Raw genomic sequence first — 27199 nt, forward strand, 5'->3', positions numbered from 1 at the left:
TATCTATCTGTAAACAAAGCCAGTAGATTTGAAATAAAATTTCAACATACTTCAGTATATAACAATAGCTTATGGCATCCCTTCTAAGCCTTTACTTAGCTCTTTCTGGTCATAGTTAATACACAAGTAAGCAGTGATAAGATTAAAGTGAAATTTCTTGACAATTTAACTTACTTCTTATGTTCAGCGTGAACATTTTCGTGAATTCGGCATCATCGTTTTCTGCATGAAATATGTATTCTCCTGGCTGGTGTTTATGGTTGCAGAACTTAGATATGCTGTTTGAAAAAGAATTAAAGATACACTTAGCCAGATCCTTACAGGAGATGCTGAAATGAATGTCAGCGTGCACGGACGTCTTTCTCGAGACTCTCACTCCCTAAAGTCCCGTGGACAGGTGTCTGTATGCCAGGCCCTTGTTAATCTAAGTGTGGTGTGGTCCACAGCCAAGCAACATCAGCATTGGTATTATCTAGGAGCTTGTCTGAAATACAAAATTTTAAGTCCCACCCCAAACCTACTGAGAGTCTGCATTTTAAGATGATCTCTATGTGATTCATATGCACGTTAAGGGCTGAGAAGCCCTCGTCTAGGCTGGGGTTCCTAAGAGAGACAAGAAGGTTCCTGCCCCCACTCTTCTACACATTCTGGACTAGTCTGACTTCCCAGAAATATGGAAGAACCTCTATAGGCAGAGGAGACCGTAATCCCCCTGCTTCCTGAAAAGATGGCTCTCTGACATTGGCCCAAGGAGGGACCTATAACCAACCCTTGACTCACATAGCGATTAACAGTGATATAGGCTCAAATCCACTGAGTTTGTACAAAAATCTTCCGGTGGCTCAAGCATCTCTGCGGATTGCTCATCAGCCACTCAATACACTTAGACATGGAAAACTTGATTTTGGAGATTATCCAACATGCCTACCAGGTACATGGGGTGCTCCATGTTGGACAGTGTAGGCGAGATAGGGGATCAAGGAGCTGTTGAAGACGCCTTCGTGCATTGTAGAGATAGAAAACAAATCCCTTAAAACAGAATAAGATAATCTAAGGATTGTTCAGAAGCTATTTAATTAGGCTACCTCTCTCTCTATACAGCCAACTTAAAGAATAAAAGGGGGAAAAGACCACATACTGACAGGATAGAAGTGTGAACAGGAGAACACAGGGTGTGGAAAGCAGGCTTAAACTAGCAGCTATGTAGGATGCAAAGACCTATAAAGTATGGTTCCTGTTCCCAAAGACATCATCATCCAGGTGGGTGGACAACACTTCCATAGGTAGAATAGCTAAATCGTTAAACTAAAGGCCAACAGAAGATTAGGGAAGGCAGAGGCCAGTACAGATGAGAAAAGTTCAGAGGTCTGCACAGAAGCAGGCAGGACTTGAGCTAGATCTTTGTGGATGAGTTTGTTTTAATGAGAAGGCAGAAGAAAAGCATCCAAGGTGGAGGCAACAGCTTTCCTTAAGACATGAGATGGGAACTCATTGCGTATGGCCACAATGGAGAGGAATGGGCAAAGCCTCTTGACCGGAGCAGGAGCACAAGGGGAGATGTAGTAGAAAAGGCTGAATGGGTAAGGGGTGGGACTATTTATTTATTTGAGAGAGTACATGTGCTTGCAAGCAGGGGAAGGGCAGAGAGAGAGAGAGAGAGAGAGAGAGGAAGGGAGGGAGACAGAGAATCCCAAGCAGGCTCCATGCTGTCAGCGCAGAGCCCGATGCGGGGCTCAAACTCACAGACCATGAGATCATGACCTGAGCTGAAATCAAGAGTTAGGTATTTAACCAACTGAGCCACCCAGGCACCCCAAGCCTCATTATTTAGATTCACGGGGAAATCGGGAAGATGCTGTAGATTCCTGAGCGGGAATGGAACGTGATGAACGGGATCGTAGTTTAGGTGGTAGGAAAAGGTTACTGGAAAGAAGTCCGGAGGCAGCTGTAGCAACTCATTCATACATTCATTCATTCATTCACTTGTTCTGCTATCAGTGGTAGAGTCTACTTATTGGAGGAATCAGGGGCACACCAGTGAGGTAGAAAAGGTAAGTTTCTGTTCTCACAGAATTTTCACGTTGCTGGTGACGGTGATGAGTGGTTCCAGTATAGTGTGGGAAGTCCTGTGAGAGCAGAAGTAAAAGTTCAGATTTGAGAATTCAGAGCACGAAAAAGCAAGGGCTGTCTGAGGTAGGGAAAATGGGACAGGAGAGGGAAAAGGAAACCCGAGAGGCACCAGGAAAAAAGAACGAGCAGGTGCTGTGCTGCATATGGAAGATGAAGGAGAGAACAGAATCCCTGTTGACCCCCAAGATTCAACACACACTACCTGGCAAAGCAGCTCCTGAGCCCATGTTTATCTGACGCCAGTGCTCTGTGCCTTGATCTCCAAAGCTAAAGGGTCATTCTGACCTTGTGTAGCGATGAGGGAATATATTGCTCTGACCCATCAAAGTGAGCATTTGACAAGTTGTTTATTTGCCTTGCTAGCAAGAAGGCTGAACTAGAAAGGGGGAATTTCGTATCCTGACCTACTTCTGGGCAACAAGGAGGACATGGCTGGTGAGACACAAGCGACGGAAGGATCGGGGAACGCCAAATTATAACACTAGGGAGGAAAGTAAATAGAGCTACCTGTGATTTCTAGACTTTTAGGAAGGCAGAGTTTAAGTGGTCCAAGAAGGGAAAGATGTGTGTGCTTCTTAAAGGGAGCACGTGGGGGGCGCCTGGGTGGCTCTCGGTTGAGTGTCTGACTTTGGCTCAGGCCGCGATCTCATGGTTTGTGAGTTCAAACCCTGCCTCAGGCGTTATGTTGATGGCAGAGCATGCTTGGGATCCTCTCCCTCCCTCTCTCAGCCCCTAGCTTGCTCTCTCACTCTCTCTCTCTCTCAAAAATAAATAAAGATTTTTAAAATTTTCATTATACATATATATATGTATATATATATATAGAGAGAGAGAGAGAGAGAGAGAGAACGCATAATTCCCACTGGACAGTAGCCAAAGACCCTGAAAAGGAAGACGAAAGGAGATAAAAAAGAAGCCGGTGTGGCTAGCCAGGCGCCATGCCAAAAGCACCAATCAGTTTGGTACAAGAAGAAGTTACCGATACAGTTAGTGATTATCATGCAGACCAAAGCAAAATGCTTTGTAAACTTTTCCCTTCCTAAGTCTTTTGTGCTATCTTCATGGACTACGACTTGCCATAGGATAGATGAGAGCATCTGAAATGTCCTCTTCCAGGTAGGAAAGTGGTCACATAAGTAGCCTGAACACAAAAGCAAATATCCAGGTTGTTTGAAACAGCTTGTCCTCCTGTTAGGACAGTTAAACCCTAGCAATAGCAACAACCGTGTCACTGAACTCCTCTGGGAATTCCAAGGGGACTAACCAACGAGGTAACCTGGACACTCAGAGCTTCCTCTTTCCCGAGGGTTTTTCTAAAGATGACCAGCTGGCATGTGATCGCAGACCTGAAAACGGGAGTTGACGGTGAGATAATATCTTGGTGGCGAAGAGGTTTTCTCACTACAACCACGAAAACGGTTTTCTCCTCTCTACAGTCAAAATGCAGGTCATTTTTATTTTTCGTTCAGTGCCTAGAGGGGCGGGGCTGAGGAAGGGCAGTTTCTTTCTAGTGGCTCAGGGAGTGATTTGCTATAAAGAATGCTTTTTCAAAGGGCAAAGGATTACCAAAGTCAAATCAGCATGCAGAGAATAATAAAGCATGTGTTGGGGAACCTGAGAGCTTCTGAAAGCGGGGCTGGGGAAACGCGGCCAGGCTGGTGTTGAATCTGATCTGTTCAAACTTTCGTTCCACGTTAGGTTAAGACAGTCAGGAGGTGGGAGAAAGGTGCTGATGATTTTATACTACTCTCTATATAATAACATGCTCGCTTTTATTTTATTTCAAGGGAGTCGGCAAGGCCTGGGGGAATATCACCGTTAAAAACTAAATAGCAAAGCATGGCACATCTCATAAGGAGGGATACATTTATTTCTAAGTAACCAAAGAGAATGCTCGTATTTTTGTTTTCTTACACATTGGGTTTGAGAATCTTACGCTTTGGAAATGAGTTGGTGTCCTCATCATAACTAGTGATACGGTTAAAAACAAAGGCTTTGAAGCCAACTGTTTTTGTTGGGACCCCAACTCTGCCATGGCCCCGTGGTGTGTCATTGGGCAAGTCACTTAACCTCTCTGTACCTCAGTTTCCTCATCGGTAAAATGAAGACAGTAGTAGTATCTAGGGCGCCTGCGTGGCTCAGTCGGTTAAGCGTCCGACTTCAGCTCAGGTTACGATCTCTCGGTTCAGGGATTCGAGTCCTGCATCGGGCTCTGTGCTGATGGCTCAGAGCCTGGAGTCTGCTTTGGATTCTGTGTCTCCCTCTCTCTCTCTGCCTTCCCCCCTCACGCTCTGTCTCTCTCTCAAAAATAAATAAACATTTAAAAAAAAAAAAAAAAGGACAGTACCAGTATCTACCTCATAGGGTTGTGGGAGGAGAATGCTCTATTAAATTTTTAAGTAGTTTTGTATAAAGCATCTGTAATAGTGCCTAGCCCATAGTGAACACAATATATGTGTTAGATTTTCATTACTATGAGGCTCATGAAGTCCAGTAATCATTTTGAATAAAAAAGAAATTTAGAAACTTTATTGTGGCATATACTGTGAGAAAAATCACATTAAAACAAATTTAAAACTATGGAAAGAACAACAACAAAAAAAAACCCACTAAAGTTATGCCCATCAACAGGAGTCAGTTAAAATAAAATTGTCTAAAAAGTGGAATCCTCTGCGGCCATTGAAATAATATAAATAATGGAAGACATACTTAGGACCATAGAAAGATGCCCATGGTATATTTTAAATAAAAAATCAGGTTACAAATGGCACAGTTAATGCCATATGTATACAAAAACCCGTTTCTAGCAGTCCTGCTATCTTGTTCTTGAGAAGAGGTCAATTAGAAAGAGTCTGAAATGTAATCTCTGGAGGTGGAACTATTGGTGTTATTTCTATTTTAAAAAATTTTTTTTACATTTATTTATTATTATTTTTTTTTGAGAGAGAGAGAGAGAGAGAGAGAGAGAGAGAGAGAGACAGAGCACAAGTGGGGGAGGGGCAGAGAGAGAAGGAGACACAGAATCCGAAGCAGGCTCCAGGCTCCGAGCTGTCAGCACAGAGCCTGACGCGGGGCTCGAACTCATGGAACTGTGAGATCATGACTTGAGCCGAAGTCCGACGCTTAACCGACTGAGCCACCCAGGCGCCCCAATTTAATTTTCAGGCAATTTCAGAAAACAGGAGTAAAGGAAGGGTACTGAGTTTGCCCTCTGTGGACAAGTAACCACCTAGTCTGTCTTTCATACGATGGGATTATGGGAATTAAACGAGACAATCCACATAAAGGACGTGCACACTGCCTGGCATGTGGTAGGAGCTTAAAGAAGTTTCTTTCACACTCGGCAGCAGGGAAGGGGGCAGGGTTTGCTGAGGCTCTCGGTAGTTCACTGAACCCACACGTCTTTTCCCTCCTTTCTGTGGATGCTCAAGGCCCATTTCCTCCCGGGGGAAAAAAACCCGCCCCAAGAGGCTCAATATACTTCTGCGATTATATATCATTTATTGATTTGAGAGCCCGCTTTTCTGTTAGTCTGTTCTTGAGGGGGAGGGCAACTCACCACCCAGAACCCACACGACGACCACACTGCTGTTTTCCGTAAGTGCTCAGTGAATGCCTGGTGCGTGCAGAACTCCGGGTGCGTGCTCCCGGAACTGGAAGATTAAATGCTCCAGGACAAAGCAAGACACGGGGATTGGGCGAGCCAAGGAGAGTCTTCCAGAAGGCACCACTCAATAATTATAAGATCTTGAGTTCCGTGTTTTTTTTTTTCTTAACCATGAAACTGGGAAAAAGCGAAGGTAGATTCGGTGTTTATTAAGGAAGTTGATAGGGAGGAAATTCTGCAAGCCAAGAGATGTACTATCCTAGGACCTCTTCTCAAGATCAAGATACCAGGGCTGTTAGAAAATGATATAAGATGTAAACACATTTTATTATGTGCACCCTCACACTTTGGGTGTAATATTTGAGGAAGTAAATAGGAGAAACGAAGCCGTGAAGGTAGGGAAGCTGACAGACTTCTGGCATACACGCTTTGACCACACCAAAGCCCTCCCGCGAGGAGGGTTATTACACGGGCCTTTCGGTTACGTCTGAAAACAAAACAAAACAAAACAAAAAAAAACTCGTGTCGCTCTGTTCATAAAGTCACCGGTTGCAGTATGATTACAGTGCTATACCTCACAAACAGAGTCCAGTCTGGGTAAACCGTTAAGGGAAGGGATGCTTCACTGCACTAGTCGCTCGGCTTCTTAGTAAACTTGGAACGTTTTATAATAAAAAGTTGGAAAGGACTCAGATCGTCATGGAGTCTGCCACCTGCTATCTCAACCCAGGGCCTCGTGGGGCGAGCAAAAGACGCCTAGAGCACTTGAAGCTGTGTTGAGATTTTTCAGTTGTTGTTGGTGTCGCTCAATATGTTGAGCGTCTTTTTCAGGAGGGACGAGGCTCCACTTTCCCTTTGTGCCGTGTGTTAAGTGACGCACGTGGTGAGGCGTGATATCAGGTGCATCCTTACCACCAGCAAACACTGTAGCTCTTCAAGAACTTTTTGAATAAGATAAACACTGAGTGGTGGGTGTTGTGGTGAGTGCCGTGGGTGTGGTGCTCGCAGGGCACAGAGGAGGCCATTGACTGTTCTGGCCCGGGCTGTGCATTGCCACTCCCCGGGGTGATGACGAATTCGTTCGTTTATGAAACACGCGTTGCCTGAGCAAGGTAGCGCAGACAGATAGAGAAATGACAGAACACCGATCTTATGGAGGTTTCGCACTCACTGGTGAGCTTCAACACCCAAAGAGGTTAACCATGCTACCAGCCAATTATGAATGCGAAAGGCACAGAACACCGTAAGAATCAGGACCTGTCCCGATCTATTCATTTGGCTACCTGTGCAAAGTCACCTCTTGGGGTCAGGGGTGCAGACTGTGGCCATGGAATGAAACGGAATGAACTCTGCCACTCGATTGGCCTGTGGCCCCTATATCAGAGACACGGTCCTTGCATCGGTGACTCTGTAAAATCCCAAGGGGTTGTGCCAGGAGCCAGCAGCACAGGAACACCGATCTCCCAGGTGCCTCTTGCCTTTGAATGTGCCCCCTCTAAATTTGGGTAGCGGGGCAGAGAGAAAGAGACATCACCGTATTCATTCTTGTAGACCCTCACACCATCAAGTCCGTCAAGAAGACATCTAAGGAATATTTGAATTAAGTGGAGTTGATCCCCTAGCTCTTTGAATCAGGGTCAAAAGAGAATCCCATGGTGCTACGAGTTTCTCTCACCCCGAGTCACAACGCAAAGAAGGGAGGGGATGTGGACACCACTGGTACCCTTCTGAGCACGGGCCTGTGGTGGTCCATTCAACTGGGAAGACAGGGCTGACTCCCCGGCCTTCTACTCGGAAGTCTGATAATTCAGAACAAGAGCTTATGACAACAGGGTGATCCCTCTGAGGCAGTGGTTCTCAGCCACGGGCAGTTTTTCCAAACCAGGGGCATTTGGCAATGTCTGGAGGGAGCTATGTTTGGCTGTCGCCATGGGGGGGGTGACGGTGCTACTGACATCCGGTGGGTGGAGGCCAGGGACGCTGCTGAGCATCTACAAGGCACAGACAGCCCCCAGAACAAAGAATTATCCAGCCCAAGTCAACAGTGCTGCTTTTGAGAAACCCGGAGTCGGAGAAGTAAGTGGGTATCAGTCCGCTCACAGGTCAAAGGCTGCGTTCTTAATTGAAAAATGAGTGCTTTGAACAGTAAGGGGTTTGTCATGCAAACTCAGCGCGACAGCTCTTTTTAAACATGCCAACAAGGATCAGCTGTAACCCCTGGATCACAAGGATCATTCTGGGGTATGAAGAATAACACATTACTTGCGAAATAGAGGAGAACCGAGGGGAAAACAAGTCTAAGCTCTTCGCCCGGACCAACGCTATCCGATAGAAACATAATGCAAGCCACAGGCGTCATTTTAAAATTTCCAGTGGGCTAGATAAAAAAGTAAAAATAACTGAAGAGGAATCACTGGTTGTCTGTAACTCCATGCATCCAAAATACTATAACTTCGCCATATAATCAATATAAAAAAAATGAGATTTTTTTTTTTTTACAGTGTCTTTTTCACACGAAGTCTTCAAAATCTAGTGTGTATTTTACAGCTATGGCCTGTTTCCGTCCGAACTAGCCCATTTCAAGAACTCGATAGTCATGTGTGGCTGGTAGCCGGTGTGAGGCACCACGCAGAGCTAGGCCTGTGATACGCATCACCGGAGGTGACTGAAAATGTAGAATCTGGGCATTTTGCCCCAACTGGTCAGCACGCCTGGAATGGGAGCCAGGAATCCGCATTTTTAGCATTTGCCCAGATGTTTTCTACAGAAGTGGTTATGGACCCCATGCTGAGAAACAATTTACTCTAAACCACTGGTTTGCTTGAGAGATGACAGATACCTTTCAGGAACTCGGAGTCTGGCAGGAAATCATGTTACACGGGACTACATTTAAGAGCTAGGAGGTGTCGCAGCTACAGAAACTACAAGAAAAAAAAAAAGGCGTTTTCTGGTTTCCAAAGAGGGAATGGGGAGTTTCTCCCATAAGACAATCTTGAATAGAGTTGTACAAATCCCCAGAAAAATGGGATTTTTTATCCGTAGGCTATTTCTGCACTTAATTTTTTGAAGAGCTAAATCAATGCACTTATAGGCAATGTTTTGCTGTTTTTAAGGGGTTTTACTTCCTCAATCAGCTGCATATCTACCGAGGGAGATTTAGTATACTATATAGCACAATACTCTCAAATGGGAAGTAACAATCTAGTGACTCAGAAAACGCCATGGAACCATACTCAAACTAATGGGATTCTTTCTGAGTGTGTGTGTGTGTGTGTGTGTGTGTGTGTGTGTGGCAGGTTATGCTATTTGAACTGATTATCAGACTATTACGGTGTCCTAATCTCTGCTTTGTTTTCTTCCTCCACTTCAACGTCAACCCAATAATATACAAACTCATAATACGAAAGTGCTCTTCCGGAAGGCAACAAGGAGGCTTGCGCTAAGCCTGGCGAGCCCCTGAGCTCTTTGTTGGCTCACCTGTACCCATCATCGAGGCCACTCTGCTCACAAGGAAATGATTTTTGAGAGAAGGTCCACGTACACCTGATTTGTGGGTACGCTTTAAACCTGACAGAAAAGCAAAACTCTTCATACTGGTCAATCTCATAATCTTCACTTGATTTGGAAGCGTTTATAAATCCTTTTTCTGTAAAAAAAGAAAAAAAGGCATTTCTAAATTAGATGAGGTTCGTATGGAAACACCCTGAGAAGATACAATAACATTTTATTCATCAGTATAACGTAAGACTACTCAGCTGTGGCTATGCTGCGGGTCAGACTGGACAGTCCAACAAGAAATGCAGGCGTCTTATCCCCAGTCATAAGCCTGAGCTCACCCACTTCTACAGTCCAGATCCCTTTAAGGGTTAGACGGTGGGGTGACTGGGGGGCTCAGTTGGTTGAGCGTCCGACCAGCCGAGGTCATCATCTCACAGTTCGTGAGTTCGAGCCCCACATTGGGCTCTGTGCTGACAGCTTCAGATCCTCAGTCTTCCTCTTTCTCTCTGCCCCCCCCACCCCGACTCAAGCTTTCTCAAAACTAAATAAACATCGAAAAAACATTTTTTTGAAAGAATTAGATGTAAATACTTGACTTTCCTCCCAAAGAAATGTATAAAACCTCCAGATTTTACAGACAATTTCAAGAGACTGAAGGGCTCCCCCAGCCCAACCAAGCATGTACAAGCAGAGGGATCTGCCGACAGAATCTGGACGCCCTTTACTCAGTCGCAACAGCTCTCTCAGTGAGTGACACGTTCAACATAAAAGAATGGCACCGCGAATAAAACAATCCAGCCAGCAGGGTTCACCAGGGTTTTTTTTTCTTTGAAGCGCTTCCTCATTAGTTTGGTAGGAGAATCACCCATGTCCTAGCACTTTCAGTATGGCTGGAGGCTGCCGCCTGATATGAGACTCCTGAAGCATGGTTACTGTCACTTCCTCGACAACCCACCCACTTTCAGTGCATCTAACCGCTTGTCCCTTCTCTCCGTCATCGCTCATCACCCTGTCAGTTGGTGCTCAGAACGAGGATGGTAAAACCTTCGTTTTCGAGCATAATTCATTCCGGAAACATGCTTGGATATCATAACGTACTTGTATATCACAGCGAATTCCCAGAACCATTGGCTCAGTTGTGATCATGTGACATTCGGCGTCAGGTACTACTCCTATCGCAAGACATCGCTCGTTTATCGAGTCAAAATTTCTTAGAAATGTTTGCAGAACATTGTCTTGCAGAACACCCCCAGAACAAGTTACTCCCAACCCAAGGTCTTACTGTATTTATGAAGCGCCTATTTCGTGTCAAGCTCTCTGCCAGGGTCTGGGACTACAAGTACGGAAGAGATTTTTCCCGTCCTTCGGGAACTTACAGTCTATTGGTAAGTTGTGGGAAGGCCGCAAACACAGATGGTCACGTCACAAGGCCAGGGCTAAGAGAGTGCTAAGACAGTGCCAGTCAAGCGAGCATGGTTTAAGTGGAAAAGGAAGGGCGGAGGGAGCTTATATATGCAAAAGCTATTTTAATTCAGTCGTTCTCAGCTTTCTGACACTAACATTATACTGAAATCAGAATTTGCCGGACGTACCTCACATTCCACACTAAAGCAACTAAACGTATCAAGAAAGATTGCGCGAGCAGCCTGCATTACCTATGATGGTAACCAAAGCTGATTTACTGGGATGTTCGGAAGAGGAACAAGTGTAATGGCCAGTGTCGTTTCTTCCCACTGATGATACAAAAGCAAACAGAATCCGTATCATAGTTCTGTTTGTAGAATAGGTACTCATCTCAAAGTAGCTGCCCTAGGTTTTAATAAAACAGAGTTTGAATTTAATGACTTCGACCTGTACTATTTGGACGTCGTCTCTGCAGTTTCAGAAGGCAAACTGGTCATATTACCTCCTCCAAGGCTTTATTTTCTAATTCCCAGGTGAGTCCGAATCCATGATTCACATGAACAGCTTTGCACCTTATCCATAAGGGTTCCCCTACTTTAAGAAATAGTTGTGGCAGTGTGGTCTGCGGAGTCTGATTGAGATCTGGAAGGATGACACACATGCCGAGTAAGAAAACAGAGCGATTTTTTTTTTTCCCTCATTGCAAAAATACATCCTGAACATTCGGAAGAACAAAGATTTTAGTGTCATCTCAAATGTTACAAGCTGCTTTGACGGAAGACTCCTTTAGAGACGGTCTACCCCTTTTATAAAGAAGGCAGCTGCTACAGAATCCATAATATTCCGTGCCAAGTGGCATAAGGAACTAGGACGGCCCTGAAGGGGAATGATCACCCAGGCGCTTGCTGTTAACGTCAGGTCGTTCCTAAATCATGGAAAAGCTCACATTCTCGTGCTCCTACCTATTGTGAACAGCTTGGTACACTTTCTGCCCAGCTCATTCCTTGCACAGCACCTTATGTCTGTTCCAAACAGTTCATGAAGTACGCTTTCCTCCTTCGTGACAACAGCTGGACTCTCCCCTTTACAGCTGCAATTAGAAAAGAATTGCCATTTGACTAAACACCTTTTAACGTTACAGACGAACGTGCAGGAGAGAAACAAAGGCAAAGGTTCCAGAGCCTGTTGAAGAAAAAGGAGTGGATCAGAAGGTGAACAAACCCGGCGCCTGGGGGGGCCCAGTAGGTCAAGCGACCAACTCTTGCTTTTGGTTCCGGTCAGGATCTCCTGGTCCGTGAGATCGAGCCCCGCGTCCAGCTCTGCGGTGACAGCATGGAGCCGGCTTGGGATTCTCTCTCTCCCTCTCTCTCTCTGTCTCTCTCTCTCTCAAAATAAATAAATAAACTTTAAAAAAAAGGTAAACAAACCCAAATCTAAGGTTTCTAGTTAGTTATCTGAACCCATCAACACTGGAGGGAATGACATACATTTTTATGGAAGTTTAAATTTGGGGGGGGGGGAGGGTGGGTGACCTCTTCTGTTGCTATTCTTTAGAGAGAGAGAGAGACAATAGAAAAGGAAGACGAAAGAGGAGGAAAAAAGACGAGAAAGAAAAGCAGGATTAGGTTTTAACACAGCCTGACAAGGTGAGTGTCTTTCCTTTGAAGCCCAAAAGAGGACAACAAGGGAGACGGAGAGAAGAAGGTTGCAGGTCCCAGAGTCTGCAGAGCTCAAGGAGAAGAGGAGAGGCATCACTCAGGAAGGAAGTCAGCAGGTCTACCTCCTCACCCCCACCCCTCACCCCAGCCCCTCCTCAGCCCCCCTACCCTCACCTCCTCACCCCCACCTCCTCACCCCAGCCCCCCACCCTCACCTCCTCACCCCCACCCCTCACCCCAGCCCCTCCTCAGCCCCCCTATCCTCACCTCTTCACCCTCACCTCCTCACCCCAGCCCCCCACCCTCACCGCCTCACCCCCACCCCCTCACCCCAGCCCCCCACCCTCACCGCCTCACCCCCACCCCCTCACCCCCATCCCCTTACCCCTACCCCCTCATTCCCACCCAGTCATCCCCCCTCACCACTCCCCATCTCACCCCTCTACACCCTCACCGCCACCTTCACCCCCTCATCCTCACCCTCCTCCCCTCCCCCACCCAGCATAAAATAGACTTGGATTCCTCCCAAGAGTGTCCCCAACTGCTGCCTTGCTGGAAGCAGGGATCACTTGCAGCCTGTGTATGACCACTTTCTCCTCCTTATCTCTTTAGTCAAGGGCATCCTTTTCTTTGTTGACACACCATTCCTTCAGGGTATTTTTTTCTTATTACAAGACAACAATAATTGGGTTCATTGTGGAAATCTTGGCAAAGACAGAAAACCCAAAGGAAAGAATTTTAACTGCCGGTATTCCTGCTGCCCTGAGATAACAACCGTTATTATTTGGTGGGTAGGTTTCCCATCTTTTTTTTTTCCCCCCCCAATGCACCTGTTACATACGTACCCACAGGTGTTCTCTTCTTTTCCTCTAGAATTTGGGATCACATCCATATCATTTGGTGACCTAATTTTTTACTTCTTTCTCCTTATACTCAGTCCCATTTTTCAATAGAATTGTTTAGTAAGTTTTTGGTAGTTAAAACTGCATGAGTTCTCAATTTGTGAGAACATAGCTATGGCGCATATGAAAAATGGAAGCAAACATTTATATAGTACTATCTGCCAGCCACCAATCTCCATGCTTCATGTATGTCGATCCATTAAATCTCTGTAGCATAAGGTACGTACTTTTCCAGCCCCATTCTTCTGAAGAGCCAATTTATGTGCACAGTATGATGTCAACTCCATTAGAAAAAGACCAAAAGTAAAGTAATAATAGCCATTATCTCCGTGCCCGTCATACCTTTCACTCTGTGAATCGCAGAACACCCACTCCACGGTCGGTTCTGGAATGCTCTCAGATATGCAGACCAGCGCGTCCTGGTGTTCCATTTTTCTAAAGTAAGGTCTCCTTAGTGTGTAAAGCAGCGTGTCTAAAGCATCATAAATTATTAACATTTTAATATTTTAAAAAAAAACTGTCTTAGTAGCCCCTCACGAAAAGAATTCTACATCGTTAAGAAAATACTAAGAAAAAATATTTTATACCATAGCCATGTCTTCTGCCCCCTTCCAAATATAAACAATAATATATCCCCTCCTCACCAATCTATTAAATTCAACTCTGGCTGAAATGCCAACTTCAGTATTTAGCTAATTTCTTGGGGTATTTCATAAACCTAGAGACAATTAAAGTTAAGTAGAATGAAGCCATGTAATAATACAAATATTAATATGCACAGGAAAAAGACTAGAAATAATGTAAAGTTTGGGGTGCCTGGGTGACTCAGTCAGTTAAGCATCTGACTTGATTTCGGCTCAGGTCATGATCTCACGGTTCATGAGATCGAGCCCTGCATAGGGTTCAGGGCTGACAGCGCAGAGCCTGCTTGGGATTCTCTCTCTCTCTCTCTCTCTCTCTCTCTCTCTCTCTGTCACTCCCCTGCTTGTGCTCTCTTTCTCAGAACAAAGAAATAAACATTAAAAAAAAAAAAAGAAAAGAAATAACATAAAGCTTAAAACCCATGCTTATATAGTTTAAGACCCAAGTTTCTTCCCATGATTTTATCTAGAACCAGGCAGAAATATACTGATTTTAAAATGCAGAAATACAGCAGGATAAAGTTAGAATTGAAACAGAATTGAGAGGTTCAGTTTGGTCTCCCATTTGCTTTGGGCTATTATACTTCACCTCCCCGCCCCAGCTTCTGCTTCCCATAATGTTTGACATACAAACTTTCTATTCTGTGTGGATCCCTCTACTGACAGGGGTTCACTACCTCCCGAGGAAGATCAGTCCATTGTTCAACACACCTTGTCTGTTAAAAAAGTTTTCCTGTTCTAAATCCCAATCTCTGGTCTTACATTTTGTTTAAAAATATGATTATATATATATATATATATATATATATATATAGAGAGAGAGAGAGAGAGAGAGACAGAGAGGCAAAAGAATATATGAAGTATAAATTTCAAAGCAATTAGTCTTTATTATTAAATAAATATAAATGCCCATAGACTGATATCCAACACAATAACTGAAATATTAATAAATATCTACTTTTCTGCTTCTCACCATCTCAACCCTAGGTAACCTTTATCCTGATTTTGTGTTTATTATTCCTGTGCTCTTAAAAATGTTTTCACCACACAGCTATGCGTCCCCAAACAATATGTTGGTTTGTTTTCTGGTTTTCAAAATATGGTATCCTCAATAGGTCGTCTTCCATAACTTCCTTTTCTTATCCAACCTCATGTTGTTAAGATCCACCCATGGTTTTGCATGTGGCTATACTACATTCATTTTTTACATAGCATTGCATTGGTGAATATATTACAATCTGTTACTCCATTTTCTTGCAACGGACATTTAGCTCGTGACCAATCTGTTGTGTTTACCAACAATAGTGCTATGAACATTCTATCCATTTCTACTAAGGCAGGTGTGTAGATTTCTTTACACAGGGGACCTGCTGGCTTATATGATATGAGCACAAGTTCAGCTATACACATAATGAGTCTGTTTTCCAAAGTGGTGATACTTTACATAATTTACATTTAAATGTAATAACTTACATGTAAATAGGACATGGGATTTCCCATTGTTCTTTTTTTTTAAATATTTTTAAATGTTTTTATTTATTTTTGAGACCGAGACAGAGACAGAGCCTGAGCAGGGGAGGGGCAGAGAGAGGGGGAGACACAGAATGTGAAGCAGGCTCCAGGCTCTGAGCTGTCAGCACAGAGCCTGATGTAGGGCTCAAACCCACGGACCGCGAGATCATGACCTGAGCCAAAGTTGGATGCTCAACCGACTGAGCCAGCCAGGCGCCCCTAGAGCAACTGTTTTTAAGTGTAGCTTTACTCACACATGAAAATCTTTCAGAGATTTAAAATCAGAAGCAACCATCAAGGGAGATAATTACCATCCAAAGTATTTTAACTACTTAAGCCAGGTTCCCTGACTTATATGCCGGGAAAGTTTCCTCTACATTATACTGCAATCAGGCTTTTTTTTTTTTTTTTTTTTCCAAAATATTTCCTTCTGTGTCCTAAACATTCTCAATTCCTTTGGCTGTTCAAACTTCAGAAACTCCTGTTCTTCACTATCGGGTTGTTTTGTTTTGTCAGTACGCAGCTGAAAAAAAAATGTAGAACCGAGAAGAATAATCATCCATTAATTTCCCGGACCTGCACCCTCCATCGGAGGCGGCCGAGGTTCAGCTTTCCTGTTTTGTAGCAACCCAGCCTTACTTGCTGGTTACTGCTAAACCTGTGGTTCGCTAAACCCTTTCCTCTTTTTCACACTGTTGCCAAATCCTCCTCTACCAGGTTTTTTTGAACCTCACCACCCAACAGGATGCTGAAAGCACATTACAATGAACTTGGGTAGCTGCTGTCCTATTTTTACACTGTAAATAATAGATGAAAAGAAGGTACCCTAGGGGCTCCTGGGTGGCTAAGCAGGTTGACTCTGGCTCTTGATTTTGGCTCAAGTCACAATCCCAGGGTCATGGGATGGAGCCCAGGGGCTCACTGAGTGTGGAGCCTGCTTGGGATTCCCTCTCCCTCTCTCTCCCTCTCTCTCTCTCTCTCTCTCTCTCTCGGGGTGCCTAGGTGGCTCAGTCAGTTAAGCCTCCGACTTCGGCTCAGGTCATGATCTCACAGCTTGTGAGTTCGAGCCCCGCGTCGGGCTCTGTGCCGACAGCTCGGAGCCTGGAGCCTGCTTCGGATTCTGTGGCTCCCTCTCTCTCTGCCCCTATCCTGGTTGTGCTCTCTGTCTCTCATAAATGAATAAATGTTAAAAAAAGATTTTTTTCTTTGCCATCACTAGGCCCGTGTGTAATTGGGAGAAACAAGAAGCCAGAAAGCCATGCAGGTGGTGAATGCCAACCACACAGTCGCCTCCATAAGAACATTTGGATTGTTCCCGGCGGTTTGCGGAGTGATCTAGCATTTGTATAAATAAAGTAGCCACTAGCTCCGTGTGGTTATTCAAGGGCCGTCAAGACCTTGGTCCCCAGTCACACTGGCCACATTTCAAGTGTTCAACGGCCCCACGCGGCCTGTGACTACGTTGTTAGAGCAGACACAGACCTTTCCAACATCTCAGGGAGCTCTCTTGGATGCTGCTAAGATCCTACAATCCTGTAAGGTGTGCATTTTCTTTTTTTTTTTTTTTTTTGAGGTGTGCATTTTTATCTCCGTTTTACAGATAAGAAATTTGAGGTTCAGAGAGATTAAGTGACCCGCCAAAGGTGGCAGTGACAGGCCCAGAATAAGAACCCAGGACTTCTGACTCCAAGGTCAAGGTCGAAATGTTTCCCATTTCTTCCCTGTCCGTCAAAAAAATGGGTGGGGGAAAAGCCAAATAGAGAGTGTCCTGGGTTTTTTTTTTTTTTTTTTTTTTTTTTTGAGACAGAGAGACAGAGCATGAACGGGGGAGGGGCAGAGAGAGAGGGAGACACAGAATCCGAAACAGGCTCCAGGCTCTGAGCCGTCAGCACAGAGCCCGACGCGGGGCTCGAACTCACAGACCGCGAGATCGTGACCCGCGCCGAAGTCGGCCGCTCAACCGACTGAGCCACGCAGGCGCCCCATAGTGTCCTGGGTTTTGAAGAGTGCTCATTCTGAAAGCACACGGACGGGTCTGTCAGAGGGTCTCAACAGGTTATGTGGATGGTGGGAGCGAGCGCAGTCATTTCAGCTACATATTGAGGGAAACCTGAATACTGTGTCCCGAGCAGCTGGCAAAAAGCTCGTGGGCTCTACAACATGCCTTCGGAATGTCGTGAATACCGAGTAGCAACGGGCACTTACTTCTTATACTCACTGTAAACAATATTGTATAATTGGTAGCTTCACTCTGAATGAAAAGTAGGTATTCTCCAGCTTGGGTTTCTGTCATTTTCAAAATGACCATGGAAACAACCCCTCTGAAAACACACACACACACACAAGAAAGAGAACTAGTTATTCTGGAAAACGTGTGAAACTAAAATGTAACATTTCATACTGAGTCAGAAGGCGGCCTGGTGGCTCTCACATTCCATCTCCGACGGTGGCACAGGGGGTAGGCTACTCGGAGAACACAGCTTCTCACGCAGCCTGAGCCTTGTTGAGTTTGACTTTGACTTTGATTCAGTCCCTCCCTTCAGAGTGAGTGACCTCCATGCTAGCGCCTTCACTTCAGGCTTCTCCAGCCTCTTGGAGGGAAAACTCCCGTCCCCAAATGCACAGGCTTGGGGGGACACTCCCATCAGCAATAACGGGCTATTCCCTTCAATGGCAAGCCACCCTCCACAGTTATATTGCCCAGTCACCTGGCCACCAGTCTCAGTTCCCCATTTGCAGGCCCAGATTACCGTACAGGCAAGACGCACAGAGATAAGAAACAATGTTTTGCATGTGTCTTGCTCTAGATGATCAAGTTCAAGTGAAATCTGAGACAAGGCGTTATCCTATGGGAAGGAGGAAATCACAGATACGTAAGGATACAGAGGTCTCAGTGTTTGTGCTTTTTAACTTTTTGGATCCTTGGTAAAGATCAGTTTGGCTGGGGAGCCTTCTCTTCAAGGAAACAACTTCCGATGCGTTGTTTGGTAATACCCATTGTCATTAAAGCTTAAAATATCCTCTAGTAGTTTGTTGAGTAATGCTGGGTTTAAATTTGCACTTTCTGACCTTTCGACCTGTACTACTCAACGCTGGTCTCCTTCCAACTGTGTTAGCTGCAGCTGGGAGTTGACAGATATGCGGACTCTCAAGGCCTACTGAATCAGAATCTGCATTTTAACAAGCTCCCCAGGAAAATCCAAACGCACATGATATCAGAGACGCCCTTCCCCAGAGCTCCAAGCCGCACGGTTCAAGAATACGTGTGCTTGCGTTCATAAGGACAGTAAATTCGTAGGATCCATGTTTGATTGGAGTCTGCAGGTATTTTGGCACTCTGTTTTCCTTCTCTGAACCATTCAGTCTCCTGGTGTCATTTGTGAACTCTTGTCCATAACCCACAAAACTGTAAGAAAGTTCTCAAAGCCTAGGTGTTCACGCTTTCTGGCCCTGAGTCCAGAGACACGCTTCTATAATTCTGTACCACGGAAAAGCTGTTAAATAGTTTTGGTACTAAGTTAGTTAATCCACATCAGACCCATGACCTTGGCTAACAAATGGGACCGTCTGTCCTAAAATCCAAAAAGGCAATCTCTCATGAACTGAAAAGAAAAAAACAACAAAAAAAAAACCCCTACGTTTTTACTTTGCGTTTTGGTCTCAATCCAGTGAGAACTGTTGTGGCATAACATTTTAAGGTTACCAGAACATTTCTTGGAGCCAAAATTCTGCCTAAAAGAGGGCTTTGGTTTAACCCCAAGATACAAGTAACCAAAAAACAGAAGTGAGTAATATGGCCTCAAAAGAGGAAAGGAAAATGAATGTGCTCCAAGACTTAGAACCAAACTTCAGAATTATAGCTACTGTCCTAAAAATTACTTATGAGTTTGTTTGACCTTAAAGGAACAAATGCAAAAAGTTGGTACGAATCGGTCACAGATACATCCCCCCCCTACGTCAGGCAGGCAGGTTACCCCCTGTGGACCATGTAGGTACCACTTCCTGCACTGTTGCTGGAAACACAATGCCTCCTCTACACCATGGGACCCCAGAACACCCCCAAGAACTAGAGAGAAAAGCAGCTTTAGAATTATTAAGTGGGCATTTAAATGGCTTGTGCCGCTTTCTTCCTGCCCCTATCTGGGATCATCCACAGGGGCTGGGACAGCAGAGGGCAGCAATCGGCAGAGTTAGATACAAACTTGGCCATTAAATCACAATTCTTGGCTGAGGTGTCTTTTTCTAGATCATGAGACCAATATTCCTCGTACACGGATCCATTTCTTACTAAAACACTTTGTGACTGTCGCCCATCATTGCAATTCTGCTCATCAGACTATGAAACAAAACAGATTAAAACCAAATGTTCTTTCCCCGAGCATTCCCCAAAAAGCAGCTTCTGACTACTTTAAGGAGAGTGAAAAGTTTCTAACATTTTACCTTTCAGACAAGATCCGATTAAAAAAGTAAGACATCCTAAAAATCCCAAATACTCTTTTCACTATTTGTTGTACATTTTTCCAGCCATTCACTGCCTTCTTAAGCCCTAACTATATCTGTGTATCTATATGTCATTTTTTAAGTTAACCGGCTTTTTTTCTTTTTTTAGAGTAAATCTAGATTGACAGAAAAATTGAGCAGAGAGTACAGAGAGATCCCACTTATGTCCTCCCCACGCAGTTTTCACTATTATTAACATCTTGCATAGGTGTGGTATATTTGTTACAACTGGTGACCCAACACGGGTACTCACTCAAGGTCACAGTTAACATTAGAACTCACTTTCCGTGTGGTACATCCTATAGGTCTGACAACTATTTAATGCCAGGTATTCATGTCCTAACTGTATTTTTAGTTCAGCATTTCTCTGGAGATAAAGAGTTATAATGGATATGGATAGAAATTTGAAAAGAAACACCGTATGAACCACATTCTGCGGCCAGGATGTTTTCCTCCAAAAATCCTTGTGGGGGCACATTCCCCAACCCCCCCTCTCTCTGCCCTCCCCCCCTTCCCCCGCTCATCCCCCCCCCCCCCCCCCCCCCATCCTCCAGCCCAGTTACCTGTTTTGTAAATCAAAGTGTGGCTGGCAATTCAGCGAGCTGTGCTTAAAGACCCAGAGACAGGAAATGTTCCCTGGGGTGTTGACCAGGACTTGCAGTGTGATGGATGCAGATATGTCCACTTCCACAGTGGCCGCTCCATAAACCACCTCTGTGCTCTCGGGTTTCAAGGCACACCCAAGGTCTTCTGCGGGTTCTGATGCCTGAGTGGAAACAACGTGAATTGACTACAAGGGCACGTTTGATGCATCCTCTTCTTGGCTGGAACCTTTCTTTTTTTCTTTAATGTTTTTATTTCTTTTTGAGAAAGAGAGAGAGAAAGACAGAGCACGAGCGGGGGTGGGGGGCAGAGAGAGAGAGAGAGAGAAAGAGAGAGAGAGAGGGAGACACAGACTCCGAAGCAGACTCCAGGCTCGGAGCTGTCAGCACGGAGCCTGAGGCGGGGCCTGAACTCACGAACTGCGAGATCAGGACCTGAGCTGAAGTCCGAGGCTTAAGCGACTGAGCCACCCGGGCGCCCCTGACTGGGACCTTTATCAAGGAGGTTGACACCGGAGAACATGTCACTGACCGAAAATCCTATTATTCACAATTTTCTATAGAAAAGATAGATAACTTTAGGCTGCATTTCTAATATATTTGACACACTGTTGGGAGTTGAATTGTGTTCCCCCTAAAATTCAGATGTTGCATCTTAAGCCCCACTGCTTCAGAACGTGACCTTATCCAAAATAAGGCCTTTCCACAGGTGATCAAGTTAAAACGAGGCCATTTGGATGGGCTCTAATCCAGTGTGCCTGGCGTGCTGACAGGAAGGGGCAATTTGAAGGAAACACACACCCGGAAGCGTGCCATGTGAAAGTGACGACAGTGGGGCACGTGGGGGGCTCAGTAGGTAACGTCCGACTCTTGATTCTGGCTCGGGGCATGATCTCACAGTTCATGAGTTCGAGCCCTGTGTTCGGAGCCTGCTTGGGATTCTCTCTTTCCCTTTCTCTGCCCCTCCCCTGCTCTCTCTCTCTCTCAAAATAAATCAATAAACTTAAAAAAAAAAAAGAAAAGAAAATGAAGATAGAGCTCTACGGGCCAAGGAGAAAGGCCTGGAACAGAGCCTTCAGAAGGGACCAACCCTGAGGACGTCTCGATTTCACACTTCTAGCCTCCAGAACTACGAGACAATAAATTTGTTGTTTAGGTCAGTCTGTGATACTGTGTTACGGCCGCTCTAGCAAACTAATGTACAAACAATAGTCACAAAATTCGTAATAGGCGGGTAACTGTGTTTGTGATTATTGGTATGTCGATAAGAATCTACATGGCAATGGCAAATTGGTACCTGTGTTAGAAGAAACTTAAAAACTTAAAAACCTAAAAACCAAAATATTTTCTGGGCAGATTCCCACCCCTCCACCCCCCACCTTGGCTCACTGCCACCACCATACTTCTTGGTGGCTTTAAGTAACTGAGGTTATGTTGAGAGGAAGGTGTGATAGCAACTTCTGTCTCGGGACCCTTCACCTGTCACTCTCCTAACACCCAGCACAACATGCCCACGCACACATGTGCATGAAGACACACACACACACACACACACACAGGCTTCTTCAGGTGAAGAGCAGGGTAGGTAGGTCTTCTGCTACTGATCACAAGCCATACTTCTGGCTTTCTGTATTCATTTATTCAGCAAGTAACGGGTAAGTTCATGTACTCAATATCTGATAAGTGCTAGACCATCTACTGGGCACTATGGGACTAGGAAGAAAAGACATTGATTTTGTCCTTAAAGGGTTTCAAGTCTAGTAGGAAGGAATAACTAAAACACCGGGTGAAATACAATGTGCCCCATGAAAAGACACCAACTACTTTGATGGGGGCGCCTGGGTGGCTCAGTCGGATAAGCATCTGACTTCAGCTCAGGTCATGATCTCACGGTTCGTGGGTTCGAGCCCCACGTCGGGCTCTGTGTTGGCAGCTCAGAGTCTGGAGCCTGCTTGGGATTCTGGGTCTCCCTCTCTCTCTGCCCCTCCCCTGCTCGCACTCTGTTCTCTCTCTCTCTCTCAAAAATAAATAAACATTAACAAAAAATCTTAAAAAAAAAAAAAAAGAAAAGAAAGAAAGGTAAATTTGAGTGCTCTGGAACTTTGGAGAAGAGACAGGTAACTTCCAAGCTGGGATGGGGGTGGTGGGGATGCTTCATTGAAATCCAGAAATTAAGCTGGGTCTTTTTTTTTTTTTTAATATTTTCTTTATTTTCTGAGAGACAGTGCGTGCAGGGGAGGGGCAGGGAAAGAGAGGGAGACACACAATCCAAAGCAGGCTCCATGGCCCGGAGCTTGACGTGGGGCTCAAACTCACAAACAATGAGATCATGGCCTGAGCGGTACTAAGCCACCCAGTCCCCCCTTAAAAAAATTTTTTTTAATGTTTTATTTATTTTCGAGCTGGGTCTTAAAAGACAGGCACAGAATAAAGTAAAAACAAAACGAAACAAAATAAAAAAACCCGACGTGCTGGAAGAAAATATTTGCAACACAGACTACAAATAAATCCCCCTAATTTATAAAGAATTTTTTTGACAATGAGGGATGCAGGACCAAAACACAAAAGAAAAATGGGAGAAAGAACTGAGTAGACAGTTCACCAGAGACAGATAGAAAGACTTGCCCTTGAACATATGAAAAAAATGTTCAAACTCAATTATAATTAGAAAATATAAATTAAAACAACACTGAGGGGCACCTGGGTGGTTCAATTGGTTAAGCGTCCGACTCTTGCTTTCAGCTCAGCTCATGATCTCACGGTTCTTACGTTCAAGCCCCATGTCAGGCTCCGTGCTGCCAGTACAGAGTCTGCTTGGGATTCTTTCTCTCTCGCTCTCTCTCTGCCCCTCCCCTGCTCACATTCTCTCTCTGAAAATAAATAACTAAACTTAAAAACAACAACAACAACAACAACACTGAGATACTACTTATCTGTCAATCTGCCAAAAATTTTGACGTATGACCACACGTTTTGTTGGTGAGGTTGGGAGGAAGCAGCTATTCTATACATTTCTGGAGGAACGCACGCTGGTACAACCCTTCTGGGGAGCATGTGGCAATAGCTAATACAACTATGTGTGCTTGGGGCACCTCGGTGGCTCAGTCGGTAAAGTGTCCTACTCTTGATTTCAGCTCAGGTCATGATCTCGTGGTTCATGAGTTCAAGTCCCATATCAGGCTCTGCACTGACAGTGTGGAGCCTGCTTGGGATTCTTTGTCTCTTACTCTCTGTGCCCTGCACTCACTCGTGCCCTCCCTCTCTCTTCCTCTCTCTCAAAGATGAATAAATAAACGTAAAGAAAAGAAAAATATTATGTTGGACACTATAAAGTTAAAGACAAAAAGAATTGTACACAAAGGCTGTATTCGAGTTAGTAATTCTGTTTCTCACTGGGGTGTGGGTTAGCAATTCTGAAATCAGGTTATGTATACACTAGGTTTACATAAGTCATTTATTATAGATAATTAGAACCAGGTTTCTTACTCTCGAAGAACGAAGTACAAAATTGGAAAGAAGAAAAGGTTGAATAAACCCTTTGCTGAATTGAAAGCTGAATTGAAAGCAAAGTTATCAGCATGATTTCTGGTGGTATAAACATAGATAGGTAAATAGATAGATATAGAGATGATAGAGAGATAAATAGAGTGTGTGTGTGTGTGGGGGGGAGTAGTGTAAGTATATACATTGCCTAGAGGCAATGACGTCCCAATAGCAATGAGCACACCCAACTCTCAGACCTTGGTTTCTAAACACCATTCTCCAGTGTTTTGGAGAGCTTTTTAGAGAAATGGCTCATTCCAGGGCTGAACTGTCCTGCAGCCCTGGAAAGTAAGGAAGTGCTTGAGAAAACAAGGGAATGTGTTGAAATGACACAGAAGTCAATATGAAGTGGCTCCCAATGGCCTAAGTTGGACAAATCTGAATACCATAATAAAAATGATAGTCTCAGGTCATAACTCATAGAATAGAATAAATATCTCTGAGTCCATATTGATAGGAATGAATTGAGTAGAAAGAAGAGATGGCTCTTCTTCACAGAATTCCACTGTATAAATGTAGAGGGAATGGGGGAAAAAGAAAATCACCCTTAGGCGAACATCACAGTAAAACTGTTGTGGCAAGATCCCCACTGGGTGCTAAAATCAGTAGGTGAAAATTGGAGGAGAGACCGGATATTTGCATCTTCCTCCAGATACTTGTTAATTACAAAGAAAACAAACAGTAACTCTGCAGTGGAGAAACCCAGCACCCACACCACATTCATCTTCAAACAGAAATGATAAATGATGACTTTAAACAATTAAGTGGGTTGGGGGAACAGTAAAATCATCTTACTTTGGTTCTAGGATATATTGGTAACACAGCTAAGGATGTAGCTGCCTATTTATTCGAGTTACATTGGCACGTTTTGTCTACTAGAGTGCTTGGTTATTCAGAACGCGCCCGAACTATAAGATTCCCAGAAAGATGTCTCATCTGGGGCACCTGGGTGGCACGGTCGGTTAAGCCCCTGACTTCGGCTCAGGTCATGATCTCACGGCTCGTGAGTTCGAGCCCCGCATCGGGCTCTGTGCTGACAGCTCGGAGCCTGGAGCCTGCTGCGGATTCTGCGTCTCCCTCTCTCTCTGCCCCTCCCCTGCTCACGCTCTGTCACTCTCTCTCTCTCAAAAATAAATAAACTTTAAAAAAAAGAAAGAAAGAAAGAAAGAAAGATGTCTCATCTGAGCCGTGTGAACTGTGGATGAAATCTAAACCATTATTTTCAAGAACGCTGCTACCCTAATAATCCACTTCACGTTAAAGTAGGAAAATACCCAAAAAGAGCAGCCTCAACTTCAAGGAGGTTAAAGCTATGCAGAGTGCACATCTTTGCAGCATCTAGGATTTGCAGGATTGTCTGTTAAATGCTGTTTGAGAGCGATGAGGTCTTAATCCAACCCTGAATATTGCATAAGCATACAATTTATACTGCATGAAAAAAATAATGCAGGACTTAATACTAGGAACCAAGACCCATTGTTAGCTCTTTTTGAAGACTGTATTTTATAAGAAAACACTTAAACGTAAGCAGCTATTTTCTTAAGTTGAAAAGACAATAAAAGTTTAAAACATCATGGCAAATAATATTAACATTTTTTTGTCCACACTGAAATCCTGTGTATGCAAAATGTCATTATTAATAAGCAATATGTTATGAGGCCAATTTCTGTTAAAAATCTGACATAAAAAATCATGTTTTAAATCAGAAGTTTTATTTATTTATTTATTTATTTATTTATTTTTAATGTTTATTTATTTTTGAGAGAGACAGGGACAGAGTGTGAACAGGGGAGGGGCAGACAGAGGGAGACACAGAATCTGAAACAGGCTCCAGCCTCTGAGCTGTCAGCCCAGAGCCCGACGCGGGGCTCGAACTCACAAGCCATGAGATCGGGACCTGAGCCGAAGTCGGACGCTTAACCGACTGAGCCACCCAGGCGCCCCCGGAAGTTTTATATTCTTATAAAATTCACACTATTTTTAAAATTTGAGAATATTTTCGCTATCTCTGATTTTAGGGGGGTGGGGAGTGAAGTTCAGGGCATCATGTTATGTGTTTAGGTATTACACCCATGTAAAAGAAAACAGTGACTACCCATTGGCATGAATCCTTCACTGAAAATGTTCACGGAATCGGCTAAGGTATGCTCCCTTTTTGCTGTATATTTCTAATATTTTGCAATATTTTCAGTCCTCTATTATTTAAGCTTCCTTCCTCTGAGTAAATACCTAAGCTGTTATACGAACTGCTTGGAGGAGAAGGGTGATGAAGAACAAAGGTGGAACCCAACGGAGCCAGAGTCGGATAATAGAGCAATCTCATGTCAGCTTAATGGGAAGTCACTGAAGGGTCCAAGCCAGGCAGTGAAGGATGTAGCTGTGCCTCAGAAAGAACAGTCTGGCAGCCCTGTCTGAGATGAACTCTAGAAGGAAGAAGTCCCTTGCGATATCATTGGGATTATGGGGGAGATACTGAGGGCTTGAATTCTGGAAGTGGCTGTGGGACCAGAGAATAGGAGGAGATTAAGTGAGAACTATCAAAGCAAGGAAATTGACAAGACTTGGTAACTGACCGAATGTGAAGGTAAGGGAGAGAGAGGAAGCAGCCCAAAAGGATGCTGACCCTTCAAGCCTGGGAACTAGACAGGGCCCGAAACAGAAATCAGTTAATACAAGTATAGGAGCAGGTTTGGGGAAGTAGAGATGAAATAAAATAGATAGGTAGATTTTAATGAGCAAACGGAAAACCCATTTTAACCATAACCAGGAGGCAGTTGGAAATTAGGGGCTCAGGTTTGAGGGAGAAGCTTGGGTTCTCTTCAAGGAGAAAGGGTAATTTCTGTTACTTATTCATGCTCAGCATTGGTGTCCTTCCTGAATTCAAACCCGAGAGAATGTGATCTGGGTGGAATGGAGTGCATACGAGTACATAATATACTTACAAACACAGAAAGAAAAATCCATATGGCCAGGGCAGGCCTCAACAGCTTACAAAGTATGGTCTCTAGAGAAAATAGCTAAAGTTAGAATTTTAACATTACTTTACCATGGGATACGATGATGATATCCCCAGTGATGAATCATTGTTCTTATGATTGATTAAAACACACTTGATCACAGGCAGATCTTGATTTGTAATAGTCTCAAATATCATTGCTGAAAAAACAACTGTAAAACAAAATAAAGACAAGGATGTTGATAA

The 27199-nt window shown here is 44.2% G+C and overlaps 1 protein-coding gene across 1 annotated transcript in view; it reads right to left on the minus strand.

Moving 5' to 3' along the window:
- Positions 1-27199, minus strand: part of FLT3 (fms related receptor tyrosine kinase 3) — a 54028-nt gene extending 26829 nt beyond the window's left edge. Inside the window, exons 1-9 of the mRNA XM_049647359.1 lie at positions 27044-27199; positions 20416-20618; positions 17558-17673; positions 13542-13671; positions 11602-11729; positions 11142-11281; positions 10891-11044; positions 9215-9383; positions 175-278 (exon numbers count right to left, since the gene is read on the minus strand). Of these exons, the coding sequence (XP_049503316.1) occupies positions 175-278; positions 9215-9383; positions 10891-11044; positions 11142-11281; positions 11602-11729; positions 13542-13671; positions 17558-17673; positions 20416-20618; positions 27044-27151 (1252 nt within the window). The 5' untranslated portion in view covers positions 27152-27199. The remainder of the gene's footprint in view (positions 1-174; positions 279-9214; positions 9384-10890; positions 11045-11141; positions 11282-11601; positions 11730-13541; positions 13672-17557; positions 17674-20415; positions 20619-27043) is intronic.

The sequence above is a fragment of the Panthera uncia genome (assembly GCF_023721935.1).
Source record: "Panthera uncia isolate 11264 chromosome A1 unlocalized genomic scaffold, Puncia_PCG_1.0 HiC_scaffold_16, whole genome shotgun sequence".
In the NCBI taxonomy this organism is placed as follows: Eukaryota; Metazoa; Chordata; class Mammalia; order Carnivora; family Felidae; genus Panthera; species Panthera uncia.